Source organism: Phyllostomus discolor, chromosome 10, assembly GCF_004126475.2.
Source record: "Phyllostomus discolor isolate MPI-MPIP mPhyDis1 chromosome 10, mPhyDis1.pri.v3, whole genome shotgun sequence".
NCBI classification, from domain to species: domain Eukaryota; kingdom Metazoa; phylum Chordata; class Mammalia; order Chiroptera; family Phyllostomidae; genus Phyllostomus; species Phyllostomus discolor.
Window position 1 is genome coordinate 84,514,966 of NC_040912.2, and position 23,675 is coordinate 84,538,640.

The 23,675-nt window shown below is 35.4% G+C and overlaps 1 protein-coding gene across 4 annotated transcripts in view; it reads right to left on the bottom strand.

The window, feature by feature from the left end:
* The window catches only part of BRAF (B-Raf proto-oncogene, serine/threonine kinase), a 129,119-nt gene that overhangs the window by 42,763 nt on the left and 62,681 nt on the right, over nt 1-23,675 (bottom strand). For 3 of the 4 annotated variants that reach the window (XM_028525133.2, XM_036010961.1, XM_036010960.1), the window contains 6 exons: nt 19,865-20,024; nt 15,551-15,587; nt 11,785-11,921; nt 10,469-10,586; nt 7,962-8,046; nt 6,919-7,095 (listed from right to left, as the gene is read on the bottom strand). In XM_028525133.2, the coding sequence (XP_028380934.1) occupies nt 6,919-7,095; nt 7,962-8,046; nt 10,469-10,586; nt 11,785-11,921; nt 15,551-15,587; nt 19,865-20,024 (714 nt within the window). Of the gene's footprint in view, nt 1-6,918; nt 7,096-7,961; nt 8,047-10,468; nt 10,587-11,784; nt 11,922-14,053; nt 14,174-15,550; nt 15,588-19,864; nt 20,025-23,675 lie in introns of all 4 variants that reach the window. The other variant, XM_036010962.1, reaches the window with a different exon arrangement.

Genomic DNA, 23,675 nt, shown 5'->3' on the forward strand with positions numbered 1-23,675 from the left:
ATTAAATTTGAGATGCCCATTAGACAATCGAGTGGAGAGGCTGAGCAGACAGTTTGATACGACAGTCTGGAGTTCAGAGGAAATGACTTGGCTGGAGACTGGCACAGAAATGGTAATTAAGTGGTATTTCAAGCCATGACAGTGAATGAGATCACCCCAAGGGAAGAAAGATACTTGGAGTATTCTAACATTTACAGAGGTTAAGGAGTTGATTTGGAAGAACCAGCTGAGGGGAACAGACAATAAGAACAAAAATCAGGAGAACATGCTTTATAGTAGTGCTTCTCACACTTCAACAGGCGTACAAATCATTTAGGGATCTTGTTAAAATGTAGACTCCAATTCAGATCTGGGGTAGTACCTAAACCTCAGCATTTCTGGAAGGTTCCAGGTGGTATACAAATCCTATTCAGACTGCATTTTGAGTAGTAAGGGATTAAAATGGTATTCTGTGGCTCTGGCAGGGTAGCCCAGTTGCTTAGAGTGTTGTCTCAATACGCCAAGGTTGGGGGTTCAATCCCCAGTTAGGGCACATTAAAGAATCAGCCAATGAAAGCATGAATAAGTGGAACAACAAATCGATGTTTCTCCCCCTCTTTCTCTAGAGTCTCTAGAGAAAAAGAACACATTTCATGAAGAAGGATGAGATCAACTTCACCATGTTTTCTGATAAAGAAAACAGATTGAGGACTGAGAACTGAACCAATGGATGTGTAGCTACACATGGTAACTATCTAATCAGGAGATATTTCAGTGGAGGGTTGGGGCAAAACTGACTGGAGTAGGGTCTAGGATAAAAGGGGAGAAGAAAAATCAAGAGTGAGTACAAACAACTCTTCAGAGAAGTTCTACTCTAAAGGAAGAAAGAGGAATATGGTGATAGCTTGAGAGGGAAGTGGGATCATGGAAGAAACCTCCACAACTTTTATATTGTGAAATTTTTAAGCATGACAGAAAAGTTGAAAGAATAATACAACAAACAACCAGATAGATACCTTCCACCTAGAGTCAGCAATTGTCAATACTCTCCCAAATGTGCATTATAAGAAAAATGTTTTAAAATGGGAGAAAATCCGGTAGAAAAGGAAAACCCAGTGATGAATAGGGGAGGATCTGCTCAGAAGACATCCATGAGCAGGGATCTAGTGCACAGAATGGAAGGACTGGCTTTTATTCTTAGTGACGAGGCAGAAAAACTGAGCATGAATGTAGGCAGGAGGGTTAACAATGCGGTGGGTGCTTCTACTTTTCTTAGTGAAAAGATAAGCTGGCTGTTTTTGGAGAAGAGGTATTGAAATTTAGGGACATCTAGGTGAGAAGAGCAAATAAACTATGGAACAGAAAGAATGACCCCTGTATGACATTAAGGGCCTGCTAGAGGTTGTTCAAAAGGACTGACTAAATTGGAGCAGCAGCTGGTGTAAAGGTTAAGGGAAAGTACTGTGGACAAGTTACTTGACCTTTCTGTACCCTAGTTACTTAAATGAGGTTGTATATGTAAAGTACACAGAATAATGTCTGGCATATAGTAAGTACTATAATTGCTAAATACATTACTATGTATATTATAAAAACCCACAGAACATAGTTGGTATTAAAAAAAAAGAGTGGGGAGACCTGGCTAGTGTGGCTCAGTGGACTGAGTGCCAACCTGCAAACTAAAGGCTTGTCAGTTTGATTCCCAGTCAGGGCACCTGTCTGGGTTGCAGGTCAGGTCCCTAGTAGGGGATGCATGAGAGGCAACCACACATTGATGTTTCTCTCCCTCTCTCTAAAAAGAAAATAAATAAAAATTAAAAATATATATTCTAAAATAATCTTTAAAAACGGAGGGGGAGAATGAGTTACCAGTATACAGCAGAGTTGGGGTCAGAACATAGTACTTATTGACCAGTAAAGATGTTTAAAATAGGAGGGAGTGAAAAAAGGCAACCTCCAATATGATTCCATATTTAAAAACAGCAACAAAAACAAACTGTTGTGTATATTAAAATAAATTCTGAAACAATGAAAATACACTAAAAATAGTAATAGTAATTCTCTTTTGATGGTAGATTATTGGTGGTTACTAATATTTACATTTTCTGATGATATATTTCCATGTAACTTTTATTTTGAAATTAAGAAAAACAGCAAAAAAAGGGATAATGTAGAATTCAATAATATTTACACCATAATCAATCTTGTTAAACATTTTACACATTTTCCTCTTGTCTTTTTTCAAAATTTATCCTTGTAAAAAGGTTATGGAAGTAAAACATAACTGTAGAATCTTTTTTATTAAAAGACCTAAACAATTAGGATGTTACAGGTAAAGCTAAAGCACTTCTGCTTGACAGATGCCCCCATCTTGACCCCTTTTCGCCATTCTGGGAGACAGCTAACCAACCACCAGTGAGCTTGGTGCGTGCCTTCTAATCCTTATTTTAATACTTTTACATAAAAACATATGTATGACTTAAAAAACCCCAAATATAAAAAACATTGTTTTTAAAATTTTAAGTGGTTTCAGGCTGCAGCTTGCTATTCTCACTTGACGCACTGTAAAGCTGATGTTGATGCATATACATCTCTCCTGCATACTATTCCCCTGCACATGTGTGACAATATTTTATTTATCCAGTCCTCTCCTGATGGTCACTGTTTCTAATTTTTCATATTAATATGTTTCTCTATAATATATCTCTTCCTACACACATCTTTTGAAACAAAAGTTTGTGTTTCTTGGGGGTAAACCACTCATTTTCCATTTTAACAGATACTTCCAAACACTCCCAGGGTGGTTGGTTGTATCAGGCCGGTCCCAGTAAACAATTCCCCTAACCTTTATCAACAAGTGATCTTGTCAGAATTTAGGCATTTGGCCAGTTCTAGTGGGTAAAAAATAGTACCTGTTTGTTTTAGTTTGAATTTTTTGGATTATCAGCTTCCTCCTTTCTATTACTATTTTTACTCACCAAAAAATCACATTCATTATTGATATTCTTTGATTAGTTAGAATTATTTTAGTCATTAATACATATTCACCATCTTTTAAGCTTCAATTCATCCTATTTTTAAGTAGACTTCTTTATCAGTAAAGGGATGCATGCCTTTTATAATTTAAAAAAAAGTAAATTGTGAGGTTTTATCCCCAAATTATTTTTAATCATCTTATATTCAGAATATAACAATTCTGTGAGTACATCAGACCACAACTTGCTCCTTGTGTTTCCTTGATTTAACACTTAGTAAATTTTCTAATAAAGCTAAATTAAAAATTATACTGTAAATATTACACTGACATTGAAAGTCCTGCAAATAGATAACATGATGAATGACTATTCCTGAATTTTCTTTAGTAACATATTCTAGAAATATCTTGGCACTTAGGCTGAATCAATGACTGTCAGGTGAGAAGCTGATAAACATACTATATGAACCTTGATTCCTAAGAGTAAGTCTCTAATTATCTACTATTAGAATAGCTTTGCTCCCTTCAGGTAAACCTAGGAATCAGAAATGATCTTTCACTGAGGAAAGACCGAACTACACAGGAAAATGTCACCCATCCACTGTCTGCTCATATTCTATAATGCAATAAAGGTGACACATTTGAGAGTCCTAATTATTTAACTTTGCTAATGACTATAGGTTTTATCTTAAGAGGGACTGCAACCCAGCATACTATACACTGAGCTAGTATGCTCTTGTTCTGTATATGCCCCGGGACTTCAGAATATATTTTGGAAAGTAGTTAGTTTGCCCTCACAGTATCTGGGAAACATCTGGGGGCTGACTGTTTTGAAATGAGGGCTTTGTGAAAGTATATTATTAATGGCTATTTAAAGTCTATGGACTTTGTGAAATGATGGTGGAGGATGGGGAGGAGGAACCAAACATTTAAATGTTAAATTTACCTGCAAAGAATGTTACTTCCAGTATACCATCAATATCAACATTTTAACATTTTTTTGTTATTATTGGAAAGTTCCTTTTAAAGCATCTGTTCTTGCTTCACGAATAGAAAAATCTTCTATCACTGAGGCGACTAACAGGCTTTTTGGGGGGAAGCGCATTTCTTCTTCTTGCATTGTATTTGTTTATTCCTAGTTGCCTCCCTACGCCCCAATTTGTTTTGGTCTCTCTCACTGGCGTCAGAGACTTTCCCTCTGATGGCAGGTGAGCCAGAGATAATTGGTCTTACTCAGAATGAGGGAGGGACTATAAAACTGTCTGAAAACTATAGATGGGCTGCTTGTTTCTCAACTTCCCTGTACAGTTATGTAGGCGGAATCTCTGTCTCCACCTTTGGATCTTTCCCCTTGGCTGGTAAGATTCTTCGCAGAAGACTCTTCCAACATCTTGCGTGAAGGAGAAGGTTTGTCTGCTAGCATTCTGAGAAACAAATGAAAAGAGGGCCTGGGGAACTCTCCATTCATCATTCAGTCCCCTTTTCTAATAGAGTATCCAAGTCCATGTTCCTAGTCCAGAAATATTTGTTCTCTCTCCAGAGAACAAGCTTCCAGTCTACTGCCAGTGTAGGGATAGGGCAGTCACCCAGTGCACAGAGCAGGAGACAAGATTCTGAGACAGCCCTTTTCATTTATGTACTCTCCTTCCTCCAGAGATACCTGGCACTGCCAATTCCTGAGACTTTTGAGGACTCTGTGGTATAAATCAGGTTAATTTTTATTGCCTCACTGCCAACTAAAGATTTAACTTTTTTGGATCTACTAAGTCCAAGATCACTTACTTCTCCATCTGCTCTCTAGCTTTTACAATGCTGTCAATATTACTTCCTTCCTCTCTCTGTTAACTCCAATTTTATAAATTCATGTTTAAAAAACAATCGTTTATTATAGTTTTAGGGAAGTTTCAAAAGATAGCATAAATCTGTCACCTTATCTAAAACCCACATAGTCATTTTATTTACTTTTAGTTTTTAACTTTGTGATAAACTACATATAGCATAATTTTTCCATGTTAACCATTTTTAAGTGTATAATTCAGTGGTACTAAGTACACCTGAAATATTGTGCACCAAACCTCATTTCTTTTCAATGTCTTTCAGCAATGTTCTGTTCTTTTTAGAGTATAATTTCTTACCTCCTTGATAAAATTTATTCCTTTTAGATACTAAGGAAATCGAGTTCTTTTCTTTTTTAAAACATAATTAATTTTTAAAAATTAACTATTTTTTCTCTTATTTTATTCTTTTGGATACTATGGAAGTAGAACTCTTTTTAAAAAATTTTTTTTTTAAATTAAATTAAGGTAAGAATGGTTACTAACATTGTATAAATTTTGAGTGTACAACTTTATAATACGACATCTGGACACTCTATTGTGTGCTCACTAACTGAAGTCTAGTCTCCTTCGGTCGCCTTGTATTTGACCCCCTTTACCATCCTTGTCCTCCAGCTATATCCCTTCCCCTCTGGTAACTACCACACACAGCCATGTTCTACATGCATAGCCAGGTATACTCATTATACAGTGAATGTTACTTAAAGTGTAAGCAAAGTATTTCAGAGTAGATAAGTATACTGCAAAGTTTATACTTACAGATCGCAAACTCAAAGCAATGGAAAAAATACTGCCTCTTCGCCAACTATCCCCCAGACTACAAAACTATTCCAATTTGATAGTAATCATCTCTGTCATTTCTTGTCTTAATCAATACTGGTGTTTGACCGCTCCATCATTGTTTCTAAAAATAATTTTTATGACTATTTTTTGCTGCCTCTGTAGCAAAAGCCTTTCCCCTTCTGCTATCCTTTTATTATTTCATTATTTTTCCTTTCCTTGACATTTCTCAATTTTGGTATGCGAAGGGATTTGGCTTCTCTTTCTTCTAAAAAACAAACAACAATAATACTCAGTTGTGTGTAATCCTTCTTCATTTTTTAATTTCACAGATATGATTTGAGTACCTATCACAGCCCAGGCCCTGTTCTAAACATTAGGGATAAAACAATGAACAAAACTAAATCCCTGCTCTGATACAGCTTCTATTCTAGCAGCAGTGACAGACAATAAACAAATACGTCATATGGACTGGGAGTTAAAATACAAAAACAATGATAGAGGTTTAGAGAGTGCCAGGGTAAGGTAGGGTCATTAGTTAATTAAGGTGACCAGAGAAGGCTTCTTTGAAAAGGTGACATCTGAACAGAGACATGGGGAGAAGAAGCTCTCTGGATATTTGTGCCATGAGTATCCCAAAGAGAAAATAACAAGTACGAAGTCCTTGAGGAGGGAGTGCGCTTAGTTGCGGGGTAGGGAGGAGAGAATAATCTTTGTTTCTCTCTCAGTGTTTATTATTTTTGCCACGGTTTACTCATTATAAGATTTTAATATAATCTTTCAGATTGGAACAGATTCAGATTCTGACCTATGGTAAATTTTATGAATTTACTTTTTATCTTTTAAATTTTTTAAAATTTTATTTTAATCATTGTATCTTTTAAATTATAGAGCACTATGCAGTGGATATGAACAATTCAACCTGAAATCCTCAAAGAGGATCAGAATACAGATTTTCATTTTATTTTGTTATATACAAATGACCATTTTGCAATAGAAAATATGGGCACTTGGAGAAAATAATTATTTTATATAATTCTATAACTGCTAATAATGTTTAGTGGTTGTTTGCTCACCTATTTTTGTTTTCTGAACCATATTATTGCTTAGCTATATCACAGTACATTAAACATAAATTTGCAGTCACATTTATTATTAATACTTTGTTTAGAATACTGTAGTACAATTTTATTTCATAGTATCATATTGCTAGCCATCAGTTAAAAGTGTCCGTATGTTCCTAGACAACAATTTAAAAAGCAATACAAAAGATTATCAGCTAAAATCTTTAAAACACCCTCAATGGTCTTCAAAAGTAATTTGTAAGATATGTAACAGAATGGAACTTACTCCATGCCCTGTGCAGTCTGTCGTGCAATATCTATAAGTTTGATCATCTCAAATTTGGTCTCAATGATGTGGAGATGGTGATATAAGCTGGAGCCCTCACACCACTGGGTGACAATAGCCAGTTGTGGCTTTGTTGAATAGCCCATGAAAAGTAGAATATTCACATGTCGAGTTTTCCTACAAAAAGAAATGAAACAGTACATAGTAAATGTTGATAAACTTCAGCAAATCTTAAAAAAGAGGCCAAAACAGTCTATCAGTAAGATGTTGTCAGAAAAAGGTATTTTTTAAAAAGGCAGAAGAAGGATAAATTTAGAAGAGACTTTAGTAATTGTCTAGTTCAACATTCTACTCTTTCCAGAAATACCTTTTTTAATATACCAGGCAGATAGGAAACTAGAGGTTGCTTAAATACCTTCAATTATGGGAAGCTCATCACTGAGACTAACGTCTATTTTTCCCCACTCTTCCTTTTTTTTTAATAGTGGTTCTGGTTTTAGAAAGTTTTTCAGGTTGAGAAAACAATCATATTTCCACAACTCCTCCACTGGTTTCCCTGTCCTGCTCTCTGGAATAAGAGTCTGTACCCTAGAACATGACAGCCTTCTATGGATCCAATATCCTCAGTTCTGTTGACTGCTGGTATTCTCCCCCTTAAGTTACAGTTCTAGAATCGTCCCCATCTAAGTTGTCCTTGCCTATACACACTCCAGTTTGTTAATGTTCCTCAAGTTCCAGGACATGATATAATCTCTAAATGTGTTCTGCTCAGATCAGAATTTTGAGAGTATCATTTCCATAATGGAAGTACTATTTCTCATAAGCAGAATAGAACATTTCCATTAGTTCACTCTATGCTTAATTCTTCTCCCAGCCGTCCAATACAGCACTGCATACCACTTACAAGAATATGGTTAAAGACAATATATATGCAAACTCTGTTTTATCCATTTTGAGTAAGTCTTTACAGCTAACAGTCGTGACCACTGGAAACAGGAGTTAAAGATAACTTCTCTGGAAAACAATAATTCACACTAACTCACCTGAGTACTCCTACTTCATTTTTGAAGGCCTGTAACTGTTGAGGTGTGGGTGCTGTCACATTCAACATTTTCACTGCCACATCACCTAAAAGGTAATTGTCATTCTAAATGTCATTCTGGTTTTTTAAATTTAAAAATATAAAAAAATTATTGGGTATTTCACTAATTACCACGGCCTAAATCCACACATTATTAAACTGCTTTATGGTGTAACTTATGATATAATAAATTACACCATACCTTCCTCAACTGCATTAATTTTCTAAGGATAAGAACCAAACTAACACCGATATTCTTACACTAGTATTTCAAAATGCCAATCCAAAAAACCCAGCAAACTTTGTTTTTCTCCTGGGTATTTTCCTGGTTATTTAACAATATTAAATGAGATGAATTTACTAACTAAATGTTAAAACTACAAATGACAGGCCCAATGGAGCTTGGCTGAAATAGAAAACTATAAAACTCCTTCATTAGAGTAGTTAACATTTTTTTTTTTCAAATCCATGGATCACTTGTTCCTTTGCTTAGGAAACTTATTAAAACTATAACCATTATTTTAAAAAAAGCTTTATGTGAAACAGTTACAACTCACACACATTGCCAATGAGAGTGTAAATTGGTACAACCACTTGAAACACTGTTGGCAGTATCTAATAAAACTGAACGTATGCATATCCAGTGGCCCCACAATTCTTTCCTAAGCATATACACGCAGCAAAACTGGACATACATGTTCATCAAATGACATATATGCACTAAGAATATTCATAGCGGCAGCATTTGTAACAGGCCCAAATGGGAAACTATTAAAATGTGCATCACACAGTAGTCAGAAAAAGGAATCATTATGGGATACTATATAAAGCATATACAACTACACACAGGAACGTAGACAAATCTTATAAACAATGTTGAGTTAAAGAGGCGAGACACAAGAGTATACACTGTTATTTCTGTTAAAATCAGGAGAGGGGTTACCCCTTGGAACAGGAGGACATGAGTAGGACTTTGACATTGCTGGTAATGTTTTGTTTATTGACTACAGATGAGTTTACTTTGTGAGATTTTAGCGACTTGAACACTTAACTTTTTTTGCATGTATATTATACTTCAATACAATTATTTTTCCTGATTATCAAAGTCATATACTGCTCATAGTAAAAAAATTAAACATTTTGAATGCATAAAGAAAAAATATTTCCCATAATCATGTCACTCATAAATGACCATTGTTAACATACTGATGTTTATCTTACTAGGCTTTTATATGTATCAGTGTGACTATTTATGAATTTGCATAAAAAGATAACCTAAAAATATATGTACTCAAATACTGATGATCATTTTTAAGATTGTTAAATATATTTCTATGTAGCATCATAATGTGGGATATTATGCATGCTTCTTTATAAAATTTAATATACCACGGACCTTTTCCATAGTAATAAATATAAATCTGTCATACTATTTTAATTTCTGTATAATCGTATATGGAGGTTATCAATTTATTTAAATAATACTCAATAGGCACTTAATTTCCATTTCCATTAATATTAAACTTCTAACTGATATACTTGTACAGACATGTTTGTTCCTGTCCAATTACTTCCTCATTATAAAATTCTACAAGTGGAATTATTGGCCCCATGTACATATTGTCAAATTTCTCTCCAGAAAAACTCATAGCAATTTATTTTCCCACCAGCAGACCAGCAGCATTATAATTACAACTCTAAATATGACCAATTAAAAAAAAATCTTTGTCCACTTGAGATGCAAATGGTTTCTACTTTTTGATTTTGCAATTCTGATAACTAATGAGGTTGAACATTTAAAAATATGCTTCCACTCCATTTCTTCCTCTGGTAATAAACTTTTATTATACTTGTGGTTTAAATACAAATAAAATTATAAGCAGAAAAATTATCAAAGAAAAAAACATCTTGGGAATTAGCTCACTTGGAGAATCATCATCTTTAAAAGTTATAACTAGATATTCAGTTGTAACAGTGAGGTCGTTTTTTATCATCTCACTCTGCTTTGGGTGCCTTTTTATATCATATTAAGTGTGATATGGGGCCTCATTTGGTAATTAGTACTATAATTTCTTTTTAGAAAAATGTCTTCTAGACATTTTCAGGTATTTATACAGACTAAGTGGCAATGTATCTTTTATAACCTCACTGAGATGACTAAGAAATGAAATGTTTACTCTTTTTATGCTTCAAACAATAAAGACATTTTATCCGCGCCCCCCCCCCCCCCCCCCCCCCCCGCAAAGAACCGGAGGTAATATAATGATAGGAGACCTGGTTGCTGTGAATCAGTTTTTACTGAATATTTTTGTTTGACACTTTTTGTTAGAAACCTTTAGTAACTCTTGAATATAATAAAAAAAGTTTGATGATTTACAGAGTGACTACTCCCTTTGATTTTTAAAATAAACATTGTCAGGTAATTGTATTATTATAACTTGTGACAAGGTCACCATAATACATACATACCATGCCACTTTCCCTTGTAGACTGTCCCAAATGACCCGGATCCAATTCTTTGTCCCACTGTGATCTGCCCATCAGGAATCTCCCAATCATCACTTGAATCCCGTCTACCAAGTGTTTTCTTGATAAAAATAATGCAAAAGTCAAGCAAAAGCAAACAAAAAGAAAAGCCTTAGGTTTCGCCCTATATACTTTCTCCTATGTCTGAAGGGTACCTAAGTTAGAAAGAGACGATATCTTTTAAAGAAAAAAGAACACTCTCTGGAAGAATGGTTCCTACAATACAGAACTTAAATTTAAGACCTAAGTCAGTATTAGGACAAAAACAATTTATCAAAAATTACGTATAGGGTATGAAAAGAAATATATATCACTAAAATCAATAAAATGGAAGTCTTATAACTTGGAGGACAACTACGGGCAAGGTAAGTACTATATATCTGTGACTAGTTTTGGCTCCAAAGGCCAAAATTTAAGTTAACATACAGTTACTATGGTAACTGTTGATAATTTATTTACTTACTTTCTTCCAGTCAGTGCTAAATTTCCTCGTATCTTACCTGATCCTGTCTCTTAAAAAAAACTGTCAACATATACAAGCACTTTGGTAAGGTAAAGACTCCACCTATCCAACATATACTATTAATACACTCTTGCTAAGATTAAATTTTTAGTTTTTAATATAGACTTCAGAAAGTTATTTTTTCAAATAGGGAATAATGTCATTTAGCAGATACTTGAATTTCAGAGAAGCCCTTTAGAACATATGTGCCTAACAATGCTTCCTACAATACTAGCTTACTCTTTTTCCTTATTTTAGAAACAGAACACTACAGTTGACTCTCGAACAATGTGGGGTTTAGGAGCACGTGTGAAATCGGCATATAACTTTTGATTTCCCCCTAAACCAAACCATAATGATCCCTTGGTATCTGCTGGAGATTGGTTTCAGGATCAATACTGTTTTCAACCCTTGGTTCACTGAATCATGGATGCACAATCTGGGGATATGGAGGGACGACTATTTACTTATTGAAAAAAATTCGCATGTAAGTAGGTCCAAGCAGCTCAAATCCATGTTATTCAAGAGTCAACTGTATTCTTACCCTTTCAAAACTGCCTTTTCTTCAATTACATTGGAGCTGAGAGGAAAAAAATCTGTGTTGTGTGAATATGCTTTAAGCAATCACCAGCTCTTAAATTTATTTGATTATGGGAATTCTGTGTCACATACCAATATATCTAAAAGGTGACATCAGATTTGCCTATGACTTCTATACAGAAGAACACAGAAGAACAGAGATACCATATACTCTTACCATTCTATTCCTGTCTTCTGAGGACGAAGATGATTTTCTTTCCCTCTGAGGTCCTGGAGATTTCTGTAACGCTTTCACATTAGTGAGTGAGCCAGGTAACGAGGCAGGGGGGGTGGCAGATAAACCTGTAGTTGATCCTAAGTTAGTGAAAGGAAAAATATATCCATTAAAGGAGGACCAAGTATGTTACTTAATTGGGGGCAGAGGGTGGGGGTGGGGGGGATTTAAGACTTATTTAAAAAATGCAGTGCATGTTCAAGCATAGACCTTTTAGAAAGGAGAAGCCAAAAAGGGGTCTCATTTGGTAATTAGCACGATAATTTCTTTTAGTTTTCTGGCCAATTTAATGATCTTGAAAACATCTGATTACAGATATACACTTTGCTTATGGTGCATATCCTAAGGGGCAAAAATCTAATATAAAAGATATATACTAAATAATACTCCCAAGGTTCTGTTTCTTTGATATAAAAAATTAAAAAGCAAAATCAATTTAAAAGCCAATAATAAAAATAAGCTTTTAATTATTTTATGTTGCTTCAGCAGCCAATCAATATAAAAACATGGAAATCCCCAAATGGAAACATATTCTAAAAATGGTCTTACTGTTGAAAACATCTGGCTTTTTCATATAAGCCACAAAAAAAAAAAATCCTACACCACATACTATACTACTTAAGAGTGAGAGATGCTGGTCACTTTCCTCAGTTCGGGAAGGCTTATTTTAGTAAACAAAGATTATTTGTTGCCTGCATACAATATTACTGTAAACAAAGCTAGCAGGTTTCTCAAGACTCTGAAAAATCCCTGCCTTCACAAGTGAGTGCGAAGTTAAGTGATATGGCCTCTCAGCTAAGTTACTATAAATGCAAATATTCTACCAGCCAACTGAGCCCAAGGGGTACATTCTTTGCAAATGGACTCAGTTGGCACGGTTGCATACCTTTCTGATAGGTACTTTTCCAAATGCTGGCTCAGTGGCAATAATTCTAAGGTCATGTACAATAGCACCTGGTTTAGAGGGGTTCAGGGCAATGATTTCTAATGGAGCCTGAATATAGTTAGGTAGGAATGAGATGTCAAAAAATATTTGCATATATAGAACACAAAGACTTCAAGAAAAAATTTTTTTAAAAGATTACTATTCTTGAAGGGGGGGGCCGTCACTATCTTTCAAAGAACAGACTACCAGTGGCAAAATTTAATGTTAAATCTGGTAGAAATTTTATTATTACTGCATCACATATGTTATCATATGGGATTTTGATAATATGTAAATTTCTAAAAGAAAATGTTATCTGGAATGTCTATTAACGAGAGCACAATCCATTTCTACCTTCCACTGACAATTTTCAACATCATGAAGCCTTATTAACTACTTGCCCAGGCTTCACAGTTCTGATCTACTTAGTACTGTATGACTTCCAGGCCATTCTATGGATTTTCTGAACAGCTGGGCTGAGAGCAAAAATCTGAACCACCACCACCACCACGTTTAGAATAAGTGGCAGACATTAACGAGCAATGGCCAGTAAATTCTTTAAAACTATTTACAGCAAACTCCTATCTAAATTTTGACTTAAAAATAATCAGTTTAACCACTGAAGTATGGCAAGATAAAATGAGAGACTGAAATTATACTGCTCATTTTTTCCTTATATTAAGGTATAACTAAAAGTATCATTCCTCAAATTTTCTGAAGTATGAAGTGCCCCAAATATATTTAAAAATCTTCTGAAAGCTCCCTATCTTTGATATAATGTAAAAATATACATGCCTTACTTTTAAAAAAGAACACTGCTGATATTACAGAAAAATTAAAGCCAAAAGTCTAGTAAAATGTCAATAAGGATTTCCATTTTCATTTTTACTTTTTAAAAAACAGAAAAATAATATTAATAGTTATCAAAGTGACCACCTAAGTGGATTAAAATAAAAGAAATTCAAAGAACATCCCTCCCACATTATTTATTGCCACCCATTAAGTTTAAGACATTATAAAGACCAAAAAGTAATGTAACAAAAAAACAAGATGGAAATCTCAAACTTTTCTTGCTTTTAAAATTTATGACAGACAACATACAGAAAGCTTGTGGTAGTGAGTATGTGTGAGAAGCACATTCAGAGCATTCCAGCCAGGCCAAGCAGAAATCAGGTACTGAAAACTTTCACACTTACAAACACACGCTGTGAGGGTGAAGCACAAACAGTATCTGTAGTTTATATTTAGTTTGCTTTGGGTGAAAACAAGAAAGAAGAGCCCAACTACCTCTGAACACTGGGCCAGGCTCAAAATCAAACACTATTTCACTGGGGACAGAATGTAGGAGGGGACTGGGAGTCCGGGATTGGTATTTCCGAAGACAGCGCATCAACTGGTTCAAAGGGGCTGTTAGAAGAGAAAGAGAGGGGCAGGCAAACATAGGAAGACAGACACAGAAGAAATGAAAGAAGTCATGGGGAATAAATGAGTCGAAGCCTGCTTCACAAAATAATTCTGGATGTTTAAAAAAACTGCTTATTTTCATAAAATCCCAATGATTTTTTAAAAAGTGACTCATAAAAAAGGATAAGAAATGCCACTTCATTTTAGGTACTAAGCAGGCCGTTTTTATGACTAAGTTAACTTTGTGATGCTAAAATGATGGCAACATTTAAATGCTGGATGTATTGGGCAAAATTTTCAAAAGCCACAGCTACTAAGACATATGAAAGTCAAACTGGCAGCAACATTAATTGGAGGGTTCATGGAATAACAAACAAAAAAACACTTTTATAACTATCTGCTATAGTAAACACTATGTCTAAAGTATATAATGCAGGGTTATTATTTTGGTAGCTTCATAGGTACATAGAAACACAATAAAAGGCGGTTTATACATGTTTATTCAATATAAAATATTTTTGAGACTGGGCTTAGACATTTTGAAGCTAAAGCAGGTCACAGTGAAAGAGACCAACTCTAAGCAAGATAAGCAGGTATGGCAGGTCTTCCTTATTAGATAGAAGACAGCTGAAAAGGTAAGCATGGAGAACGATATGGAAGAAAACTTTAAGATATTTTCAAATACCATCTTTTAGAAACATTATGTGGGAGTAAATTCTTATTTTAAAAGTATTTTCTTAAACAATGTTTTCTGATGCCCCCTATTTTTACTGGGTGCTAGAGTGAATTTCAGATTCTTTAAGAAATCTCAATTTAATTTCTTATTTGCTTATTTTATTTACTGGACAAAAAAGCCAACTGGGCTTTTCTATTAGGGGTTCATTCTATAAACATACATTTCGAACCCTTTTAGAAGATTGAAGGGGAGTAGTTGACAATATCTAACAAATTGAGAAGCTGTGACAGGCAGTCCAAGGGACTCTCCAAGAATGATTTAGGAAAATCAAGTTTTAATGGATTCTAAGCACAACCTTTAAGTACTGGTGGAGGTTCCCTAGGGGAATTTTGCATCTTCATTGTTGGAGATGGTTAAGAATCAATAAAGTGGATAAAATAACTAAAAATATCTCCTTGATAACCTTTTAAAACCATAGGTAGAACATTTAAGACTCCTTTTTTATTTCTGCATATTCTCTACTCATGTTATAAATGTAAATATTTTATTATATATAAATGATAAATACTAAAGAAAAAAAATTTGGTTTTTCTCTACACATTTTTCTCTGTGTCTGTTTCACGAAAGAAGCAAATATAAAGGAGATAAGCAGCAAAGCAGTTGCATTTTTCCCTGAGTTTTTAAAAACTGAAATCACCACTTACCTCCATCACTACGAAACCCTTGGTCTCTAATCAAGTCCTACAAATAAATAGTAATGAATATTTTATTCAAAGCATATGGTAAAGTAATAAAAACACTGAATTTTCCACTTAGCATTAACAGAAAGATTAATTCAAAATAATAACTGTCTTATAATTACTTCACAAAACAGAAAGAATATGGAATTAGCTAGTGAACATGATAAAATCACGATATGTAGCACTTGCCAACCTAATCCTATATTGAAGAGATTATTAGTCCTGATCAAACGCTGAAATCTACTTCAGGCCATTCAAAACCAATGGCTGTATCAATTCTTAAAAAAAATTCTACTGGCACATATTAAGAGCCATAAAAAATGTTCATACCCTCTGATACTGTAATTCCACTTCTGGAAATTTTTCCCTAAGGAAATAATTAAGCAAAAAATGATGTGCACAAAAATGTTTAGTGCAGCAAGATCTATCATACTAAAAAATCAGAAATAATTACTTCTTTCTTTTAGGCTTATTGACACATTTTTAAGTATATTATGCTGTATAAACTTAATGAGTATTATGCAGCAACTAAAATAATTATGAAGATGAAATCATGAAAACATGTTTACAATATAATTTAAAAAGAATACAAAATTAAAAAATATATACTGATTATAGTCATAAAAATAGGATGTGTAAAAATACACAAGAAGCGAAAAAAATAAAATGGCTCCAACACGGGTTTTGTTAAAATTTGTCCGTATTATTAAAACATAGTTTTTTACAAAGGACAATTTTGGGGGCTAGGGAAAGAGTCTTCTGGCAAGGCAATGCAATTTGGACCCTACTAGGCAGAACTTAGATTAGCGTGTTGGCCCAGTATAACTTAAATGCGAGGCATTGAATGGCCCCAAATGTCTCTAAATAGGCTCACAAGCTCTTTGTAAATAGGCAGCTTGTTGTTTATGAGCTAAAACAAAGAGTGAATTCTTTACAAGAGTATTTCTATCATGTTCAATGTATTATAGAAAGCTTTCAGCATTGTCTACATATCAACAAATATGCACATACCTGCAAACAAGGTGCTGTGTTGGGGGCTGTATGGCTACCAATAAATATAAAAGCCTGGTAGTCTCACTTTCTGTGTAAAGGTACTTCCATATTTCTGCGCATACTGTTTCCATAACACATGCTCCCTTTTCTAGAAACCCCCAACTAGTGTACTTAATAAACTCCTACTTATTCATCTTTTACAATCTGGCTTAAATGTTGTTCCTTCTCTGCTAAATATTCCTAGATCCAGCCAGGTAGAGTTTATCACTTGCTCCAATAAACTGTCATTATATACTTTTGTGATTATTTATTTATACATCTGATTCATCCATTAGATTACAACTAGTCTGAAGGTAAAGACTGTGCTAATTCATCCTTAATTCCCAATTCCAACACAGTGCCTGTCCCAAAGTCAATATTAAATCTTGTTTACTGGAATAATAAATGATAAATAATGGCTGAAACTGAATGAAATGATTGATACTGAATAAAAATGCCTAAAGGGTTTATATTTTATCTTATAACCAATGGGAAGTCAATGCCAGTTTTGGAACAAGGGAAGAGATGATGATAGAGGTGTTATTAAAAAATTAAGCTGGTAGCAGCATAAAGAATGGAAATGGAGAGAAAGAAATCAATGGCAGGAAATGCATTTAGAAGATGAACGCAGTAAGCAGTTCAAATGAAGAAATACAGGCCCACATGGTGGTGGTTGTTAACATATCTCAGATTCATGTCGAAAGGACAAAGTAACACCTTATGACTATCTGAATAGGGGAGGATGAAAATGCAAGCTATAAAGATGACAGTCCAAATGTTCAAGCCTAGGACAACAGAACAGCAGTAACAATAACAGTTAAAGTGAAAACAGTGATTTTCAACCAGTATGCCACAAGAATTTTAAATGCAATACTCGACTATTTAGTCAGGGGCACTGACCTCTTTTCTATTAGAATGTCAAATAAAAAAATGGCAACAGCCAACACAATCTATTTTTTGGTGTGCCACAGAATTTAGTAATTAGTTTGTGTGCCATTAGATGGAAAAGACTGAAAACCACTGGTCTAAAAAGACTGTTTTGAGCTCTCACCAGCATTGGCTCAGTCGGTTGAGCATTGTCCCGCAAAGCCAAGAGTTGCCAGATTCGATTCCCAGTAAGAGCACATGCCTGGGTTGCAGGCCCAGTCCCAGTTGGGGGCACGAGAGACACAACTGATCAATGTTTCCCTCCCACTCTTTCTCCCTCCTTTCCCCCTTTCTCTAAAAATGAGTAAATAAAATCTTTAAAAGAATGTTTGTTTTGAAAGTAAAGATGAAGGTTACGAGCCCTGGCTGGCGTAGCTCAGTGGATTGAGCGCGGGCTGGGAACCAAAGTGTCCCAGGTTCGATTCCCAGCCAGGGTACATTCCTGGGTTGCAGGCCATAACCCCCAGCAACCGCACATTGATGTTTCTCTCTCTCTCTCTCTCTCTTAATTTTTTTTTTTTTGCCAGATTTCCAATCAGTCTGTATTATGTTTTCAATGAAATGTTGGATACTGATGTAAAGGGGCTGAAATGCAGGCTGGTATTAAATGGGAAGGGCTATTTGAGTAGAAACTAATATTAAAGTACTCTGTTAATTAGTGAATATTTTCCTGTTAGGACAATTTTTGCTTCTCTACTCTACCTTGTAATTATGAGGACTCACATAAGGAATGACTGTATAATTAGAACAACCCATCTTCTAACACACACATAACTACCTCATTAACTCCAGGCCCCTGTTTACATGGGGAAACTGTTTCAATTTCCTTTTTAAATATAATTACCTTCCAGAGATTAAGGATAACCTATACCCTTTATTCTCACGCACAAGTTCTAGAAAACATAATACCTAATTCCAAGATTATTCCAAGGATCCAAGCTCAGCAGAGCTCAGACAACAAGGGTACTTCAGCTATGGGGACGACTCAGTGAAATGAACTAGTCCTTTTGGACTGATCCTGTGTGTTTTGTCTTTTTTCTCATCTCTTCCTCTCTTTATCTGTATCAGGCACTGGCGAAGCACAGTGAGCTGGCCACCTGTACTTATAAATAAAATTTTAGTGGAATACAGCCATGCCCATTTGTTTATAAGGCATTATCTGTCTCCTTTCATACTACAATGGCAAAGTTCAACAGCTGTCATTAGAAATCATGACCCACAGGCTTACATTATTTATTATCTGGCCCTTTAAGGAGGAATTTGTTGACTCCTGGTCTGTATTATGGAAAATTTCTATTGCTTTATTTTTATTTTTTAAGACTTTTTTTTTTAAGTTTAGAGGGAAAGGGATGGAGAAAGAAAGGGAGAGAAACATCAGTGTGTGGCTGCCTCTTGCATGCTCCCAACTGGGGACCTGGCCCACAACTCAGGCATGTGCCCTGACCAAGAATTGAACTGATGACCTCTTAGTTTGCAGGATAATGCACAACCTACTAAGCCATACCAACTAGGGCCATTTTTAAACTCTTTTACAGATACAATTTTTTTTTTGATGACCCATTATGTGGTTAGTTCTAAGATAGGTGCCAAAGTACGGTTTTTGCTGTCCAGAAATTAAGATCTAAATGAAGAAGTGACACTAATGTACATAATTAAGTTACAGGGTGCAAGATAAACTAAAAAAGTAAAAAGAGTCACCAGCGAGAAGATGGCCAAAATAACTGAAGAGGTGACATTACAATATATGGTGATGAGACCAGAGCTGCACTTTAAACAATGAATGATTAGAACTGAATGACAAACTATATTAAAAAAATATGCCAAAATTCAAGAGGTGTATAGAGATGAAATACAATGGTATATTCAAGACAGTAAAGATGATTTAGGTAGCTTTACATATCAAACACATTAAGTAATGATTAGTTGCTAAGGGTTATTTAATTCAAACTTGTACTCTTAGAAATTTAGGTGAAGATTTCAAACTGATTTAAAGAAAAAACCTACAACTGTATTATTATTTTTTTCTTTACCATGAAATGGCCAAGAGGATTATCTGTTAAATAAATGAAGATAAGACTTCTATCAGATAATATCATAAGGAAAAAAGAATCAGAATAAGTCTGCAATTTGGCGCCAGTTACACATTTAATGCCATCAGAGAAGATGACAAAGCTTTTCTGATTTGTAATTCATAAAAGTCTATCACGCATAACTATGATTATTGAAAAATGGCACTTATTTCTGATTTGTATTATAACTGTAGCAGAAAAACAAGTACACCTTAATTTTTTTTTAGTTCTAACAATGCTGCATACTTACATCAATATTGACAGGTTCTATTGTGTTTATATGCACATTTGGAGCTGACGAAGACCGGTCTCGTTGTCCAAACTGATTTCGGTGATCTTCATCTGCTGGTCGGAAAGGCTGTGGAATTGGAATGGATTTTGAAGGAGACGGAGTGGTGAGGATTTGGGGCCTGGAAAAATCAAGTCATTGGAAGATAAGATTCAGAGCAACTTTATGGAGATAGCAACATAAAAAACGGGTGATATAAAGATTCCTTTGCTTGCTTTTTAAGATTTTATTTATTTTTAGAGAGGGTAAGGGAGGGAGAAAGAGAGGAAAAGAAACATCAGTGTGTGGTTGCCTCTTATGCACCTCCTACTGGGGACCTGGCCTGCAACCCAGGCATGTGCCCTGATGTGCCCTGAATCCAACCAGCAGCTCTTTGGTTCACAGGCTGCCTCTCAATACACTGAGCCACACCAGCCAGGGCAAAATTCCCTTGTTTTCATATTGTCAAATAAAATTGTTAACCTAAAGCATTAAAAACCCGCAGAAATGAGTTTTAAAAGTATTAATTAGAAAAACTAACATATGTCTACAACTATTACTGACAAAGCTGCTTTGCTGAAGGAGACCCTCCAGGGACTATCAATGATAAGAACATTGATTCTCATCCCAAAAACTCCAGAGAAATCTACAAGTGGCTAGAAATTACCTGTGGTTAATCAGCTGGAGAAACTCTTGTCCTTTAAAGTTACACAGTTCTGGCCAAGATGGAGGCGTAGGTAGATACACTTTTGCCTCCTTGTACAACCAAAAGAAGGATAACAACAAATTAAAAAAAAAAACAAAAAAACCAAAAAAACAAAAAACACCAGAACTACCAGAAAATCGAACTGCAGTGGAGCCTAACACCCAAGGAGTTAAAAAAGAAACATTCATTCAGACTAGTAGGAGGGGTGTGTAGCCAGCAGCTGGGGCAGAGAGGATGTGTAGCAAAGTAGCGGCTGGAGGACTGGGTGGTCCCACATCTACATGTGGATAAACCAGGAGGAACAACTGGGGAACAAGACAGACCGAGCAACCAAGGGTCCCAGTGTGGGAAAAGAAAGCCTCAAATCTTCTGGCTGTAAAAACCTGTGGGAGTTGCGGCAGTGGGAGAAACTCCCAGCCTCACAAACCCACCCACCTGGCAATCAACACCAGAAAGGCCCAACTTGTTTGTGGGTAGTGGGGAAAGTGACTGAAAGCCAGCCAAGAGCCGAGCAAGTGGCACTGCTCCCTCTCGAACCCCTCCCTCACATTCAGTGTCACAAAGCAGCAACCTGGTTGTCTCACCCTAAGGCTCCACCTCTTACAACGTAACAGGTGCACAGAGACAAAGAAATATGGCCCAAATGAAAGAACAGATCAAAGCTCCAAAAATAGAACTAAGCAATGAGGAGAGAGAGCCAACCTATCAGAAGCACAGTTCAAAACACTGGTGACCAGGATGTTCTCAGAAATGGTTGAGTATGCTTGAAAAATAGAGGACGAAGTGAAGACTATGCAAAGTAAAATAAAAAAGAATATACAGGAAACCAACAATGAGGGGGAAAAATGGGACTCAAATCAACAGTTTGGAGCAGAAGGAAGAAATAAACCTTCAAGCAAAAAAGAATGAAGAAACAAGAATTCAAAAAAATGAGGACAGGCTTAGGAACCTCTGGACAACTTTAAATGTTCCAACATCTGAATCATAGGGGAGCCAGAAGGAGAAGAGGAAGAGCAAGAAGTTGAAAACTTATTTGAACAAATAATGAAGGAGAACTTCCCCAATCTGGCGAAGGAACTAGACTTCCACAAAGTCCAGGAAACTCAGAGTCCCAAAGAAGTTGGACCCAAGGAAGCACACACCAAGGCATATCATAATTACATTACCCAAGATTAAAGATAAGGAGAAAAATCTTAAAAGCAGCAAGAGACAAGGAGACTATCAGCTGATTTCTCAAATGAAACCTTACAGGAAGAAGGGGCTAGAAAGAAGTGTTTGAAGTCATGAAGGCAAGGACCTACATCCAAGATAACTCTACCCGGCAAAGCTATCATTTAGAATGGAAGGGCAGATAAAGTGCTTCCCAGATAAGGTCAAGTTAAAGAAGTTTATCATAACCAAGCCCTTATTATATGAAATGTTAATGGAACTTATCTAAGAAAAAGATGATCAAAACTATGAACAATAAAATGACAACCAAACCACTGAACCAAAACCAAAATCAACTAAGCGAACAACAAGAATAGGAACAGAATCACAGAAATGGAGATCACATGGAGGGTTAACAGCAGGCAAGGGGAGAGATGGAGGAAAAGGTATAGGGAATAAGAAGCATAAATGGTAGGTACAAAATAGAAGGGAGAGGTTAAGAATAGTGTAGGAAATGGAGAAGCCAAAGAACTCATATGTACAACCCATGGACATGAACTAAGGGAGGGGGAATGCTGGTGGGAGAGGGGCTTCAGGGAGGAGGGGAATAGAGGAGAGGAAAAATGGAACAACTATAATAGCATAATCAATAAAATATATATAAAAATGCTATTTTATAGGCTGATTTGAAATCTCAAGGCAACAGCATAATTTAAGGGAGGAGTTAAAGGTAGAAGAAGCTTCAATTAAGTACAAGATAGTCTAAATTAATATAATTGATTTGGTGTAGGCCTAAATGACAGCAACTCACTTTTAAAACTGGCTGAATGAAGACAGCAATATATAGTGCATATTAAATCAGAAGTATGTATGCAAAAAACACTGGTCCAGAAGAAAAACAAAAACTGGATTTAATCTGATAAATTTTATTATATCTAAAGAAAAAAATGGATATATTAGACAAAAAAGATATCTGCTTATTACACAAGTCAGAAAGAGTATAATTTGGTAGTTGGTATCGAACACCACCCAGTGCAAGGTATGCATTGTTCCATAAAGTCAATTTACCTAGCCTTGAGGGCAAGTGTATTATAATTTTGGAGAATACTTCAAGTTAATATATCCTAACTTCATTAAACATCTGAACCATGGCCTAGTTCCACACTTAATAGAAACAACCTTTTGATTATAATTTGGTTTCTGCTATTTTCCAAAAGCAGGGTGAGTGCTGGTCCATCCAACACAAGAACTTTGATGTACACAACAGGCCTATTTCTCACTGAAATGAATTACGTGATATTCTGAATTAGTGCTTTCTGAGTCTGGTTAATGTGTACCAGTATGTCCCTGACTCTCATCATTTCTGGAAAACGATAAAATTGTTTCCATGCCGGCAAGTCTTTACTCAGACTAAGGCAATTTATATCCTGTGAAGTTGGCAGTAAGCAAACTGGCTTTCTCCTCATGATATGTTTACCCACCTTGCTGCACAACTCTTTTAAGCAGCATTAAATTAAAAATAAAAAGAATTTTAACCTCTAACACTCTTCAGCAAATTACCAGTTAGTTTAGGTCTTGTTTTTATTCTAGAATATTAACAGTTTTGAAGCAAACTGACTACTTCTGTTTAGCGATATACAAATTTTCAAATGCTGACCTTTCATAAATTTATACATTCTATAGCATTTTTTAAAGGTAGAAATGTAGGTAGGTACTTCTAACTTTTTATCCAAACCGGGCAATGTATCGCTTCTCCAATACATACTGGTTACATTCTATTATTATATCTGTTTCATGACCATTATGATTGTTATCAGACTATTAACAAAATGCAAAGGAATTTTGATAAGAACAGGCCTGGCGTTTGTCTTTCACTGGCACACATATACACTTGTGACAGGAAAGCATCAAGAAAACAAAAGTTTGAACATCTTTCTC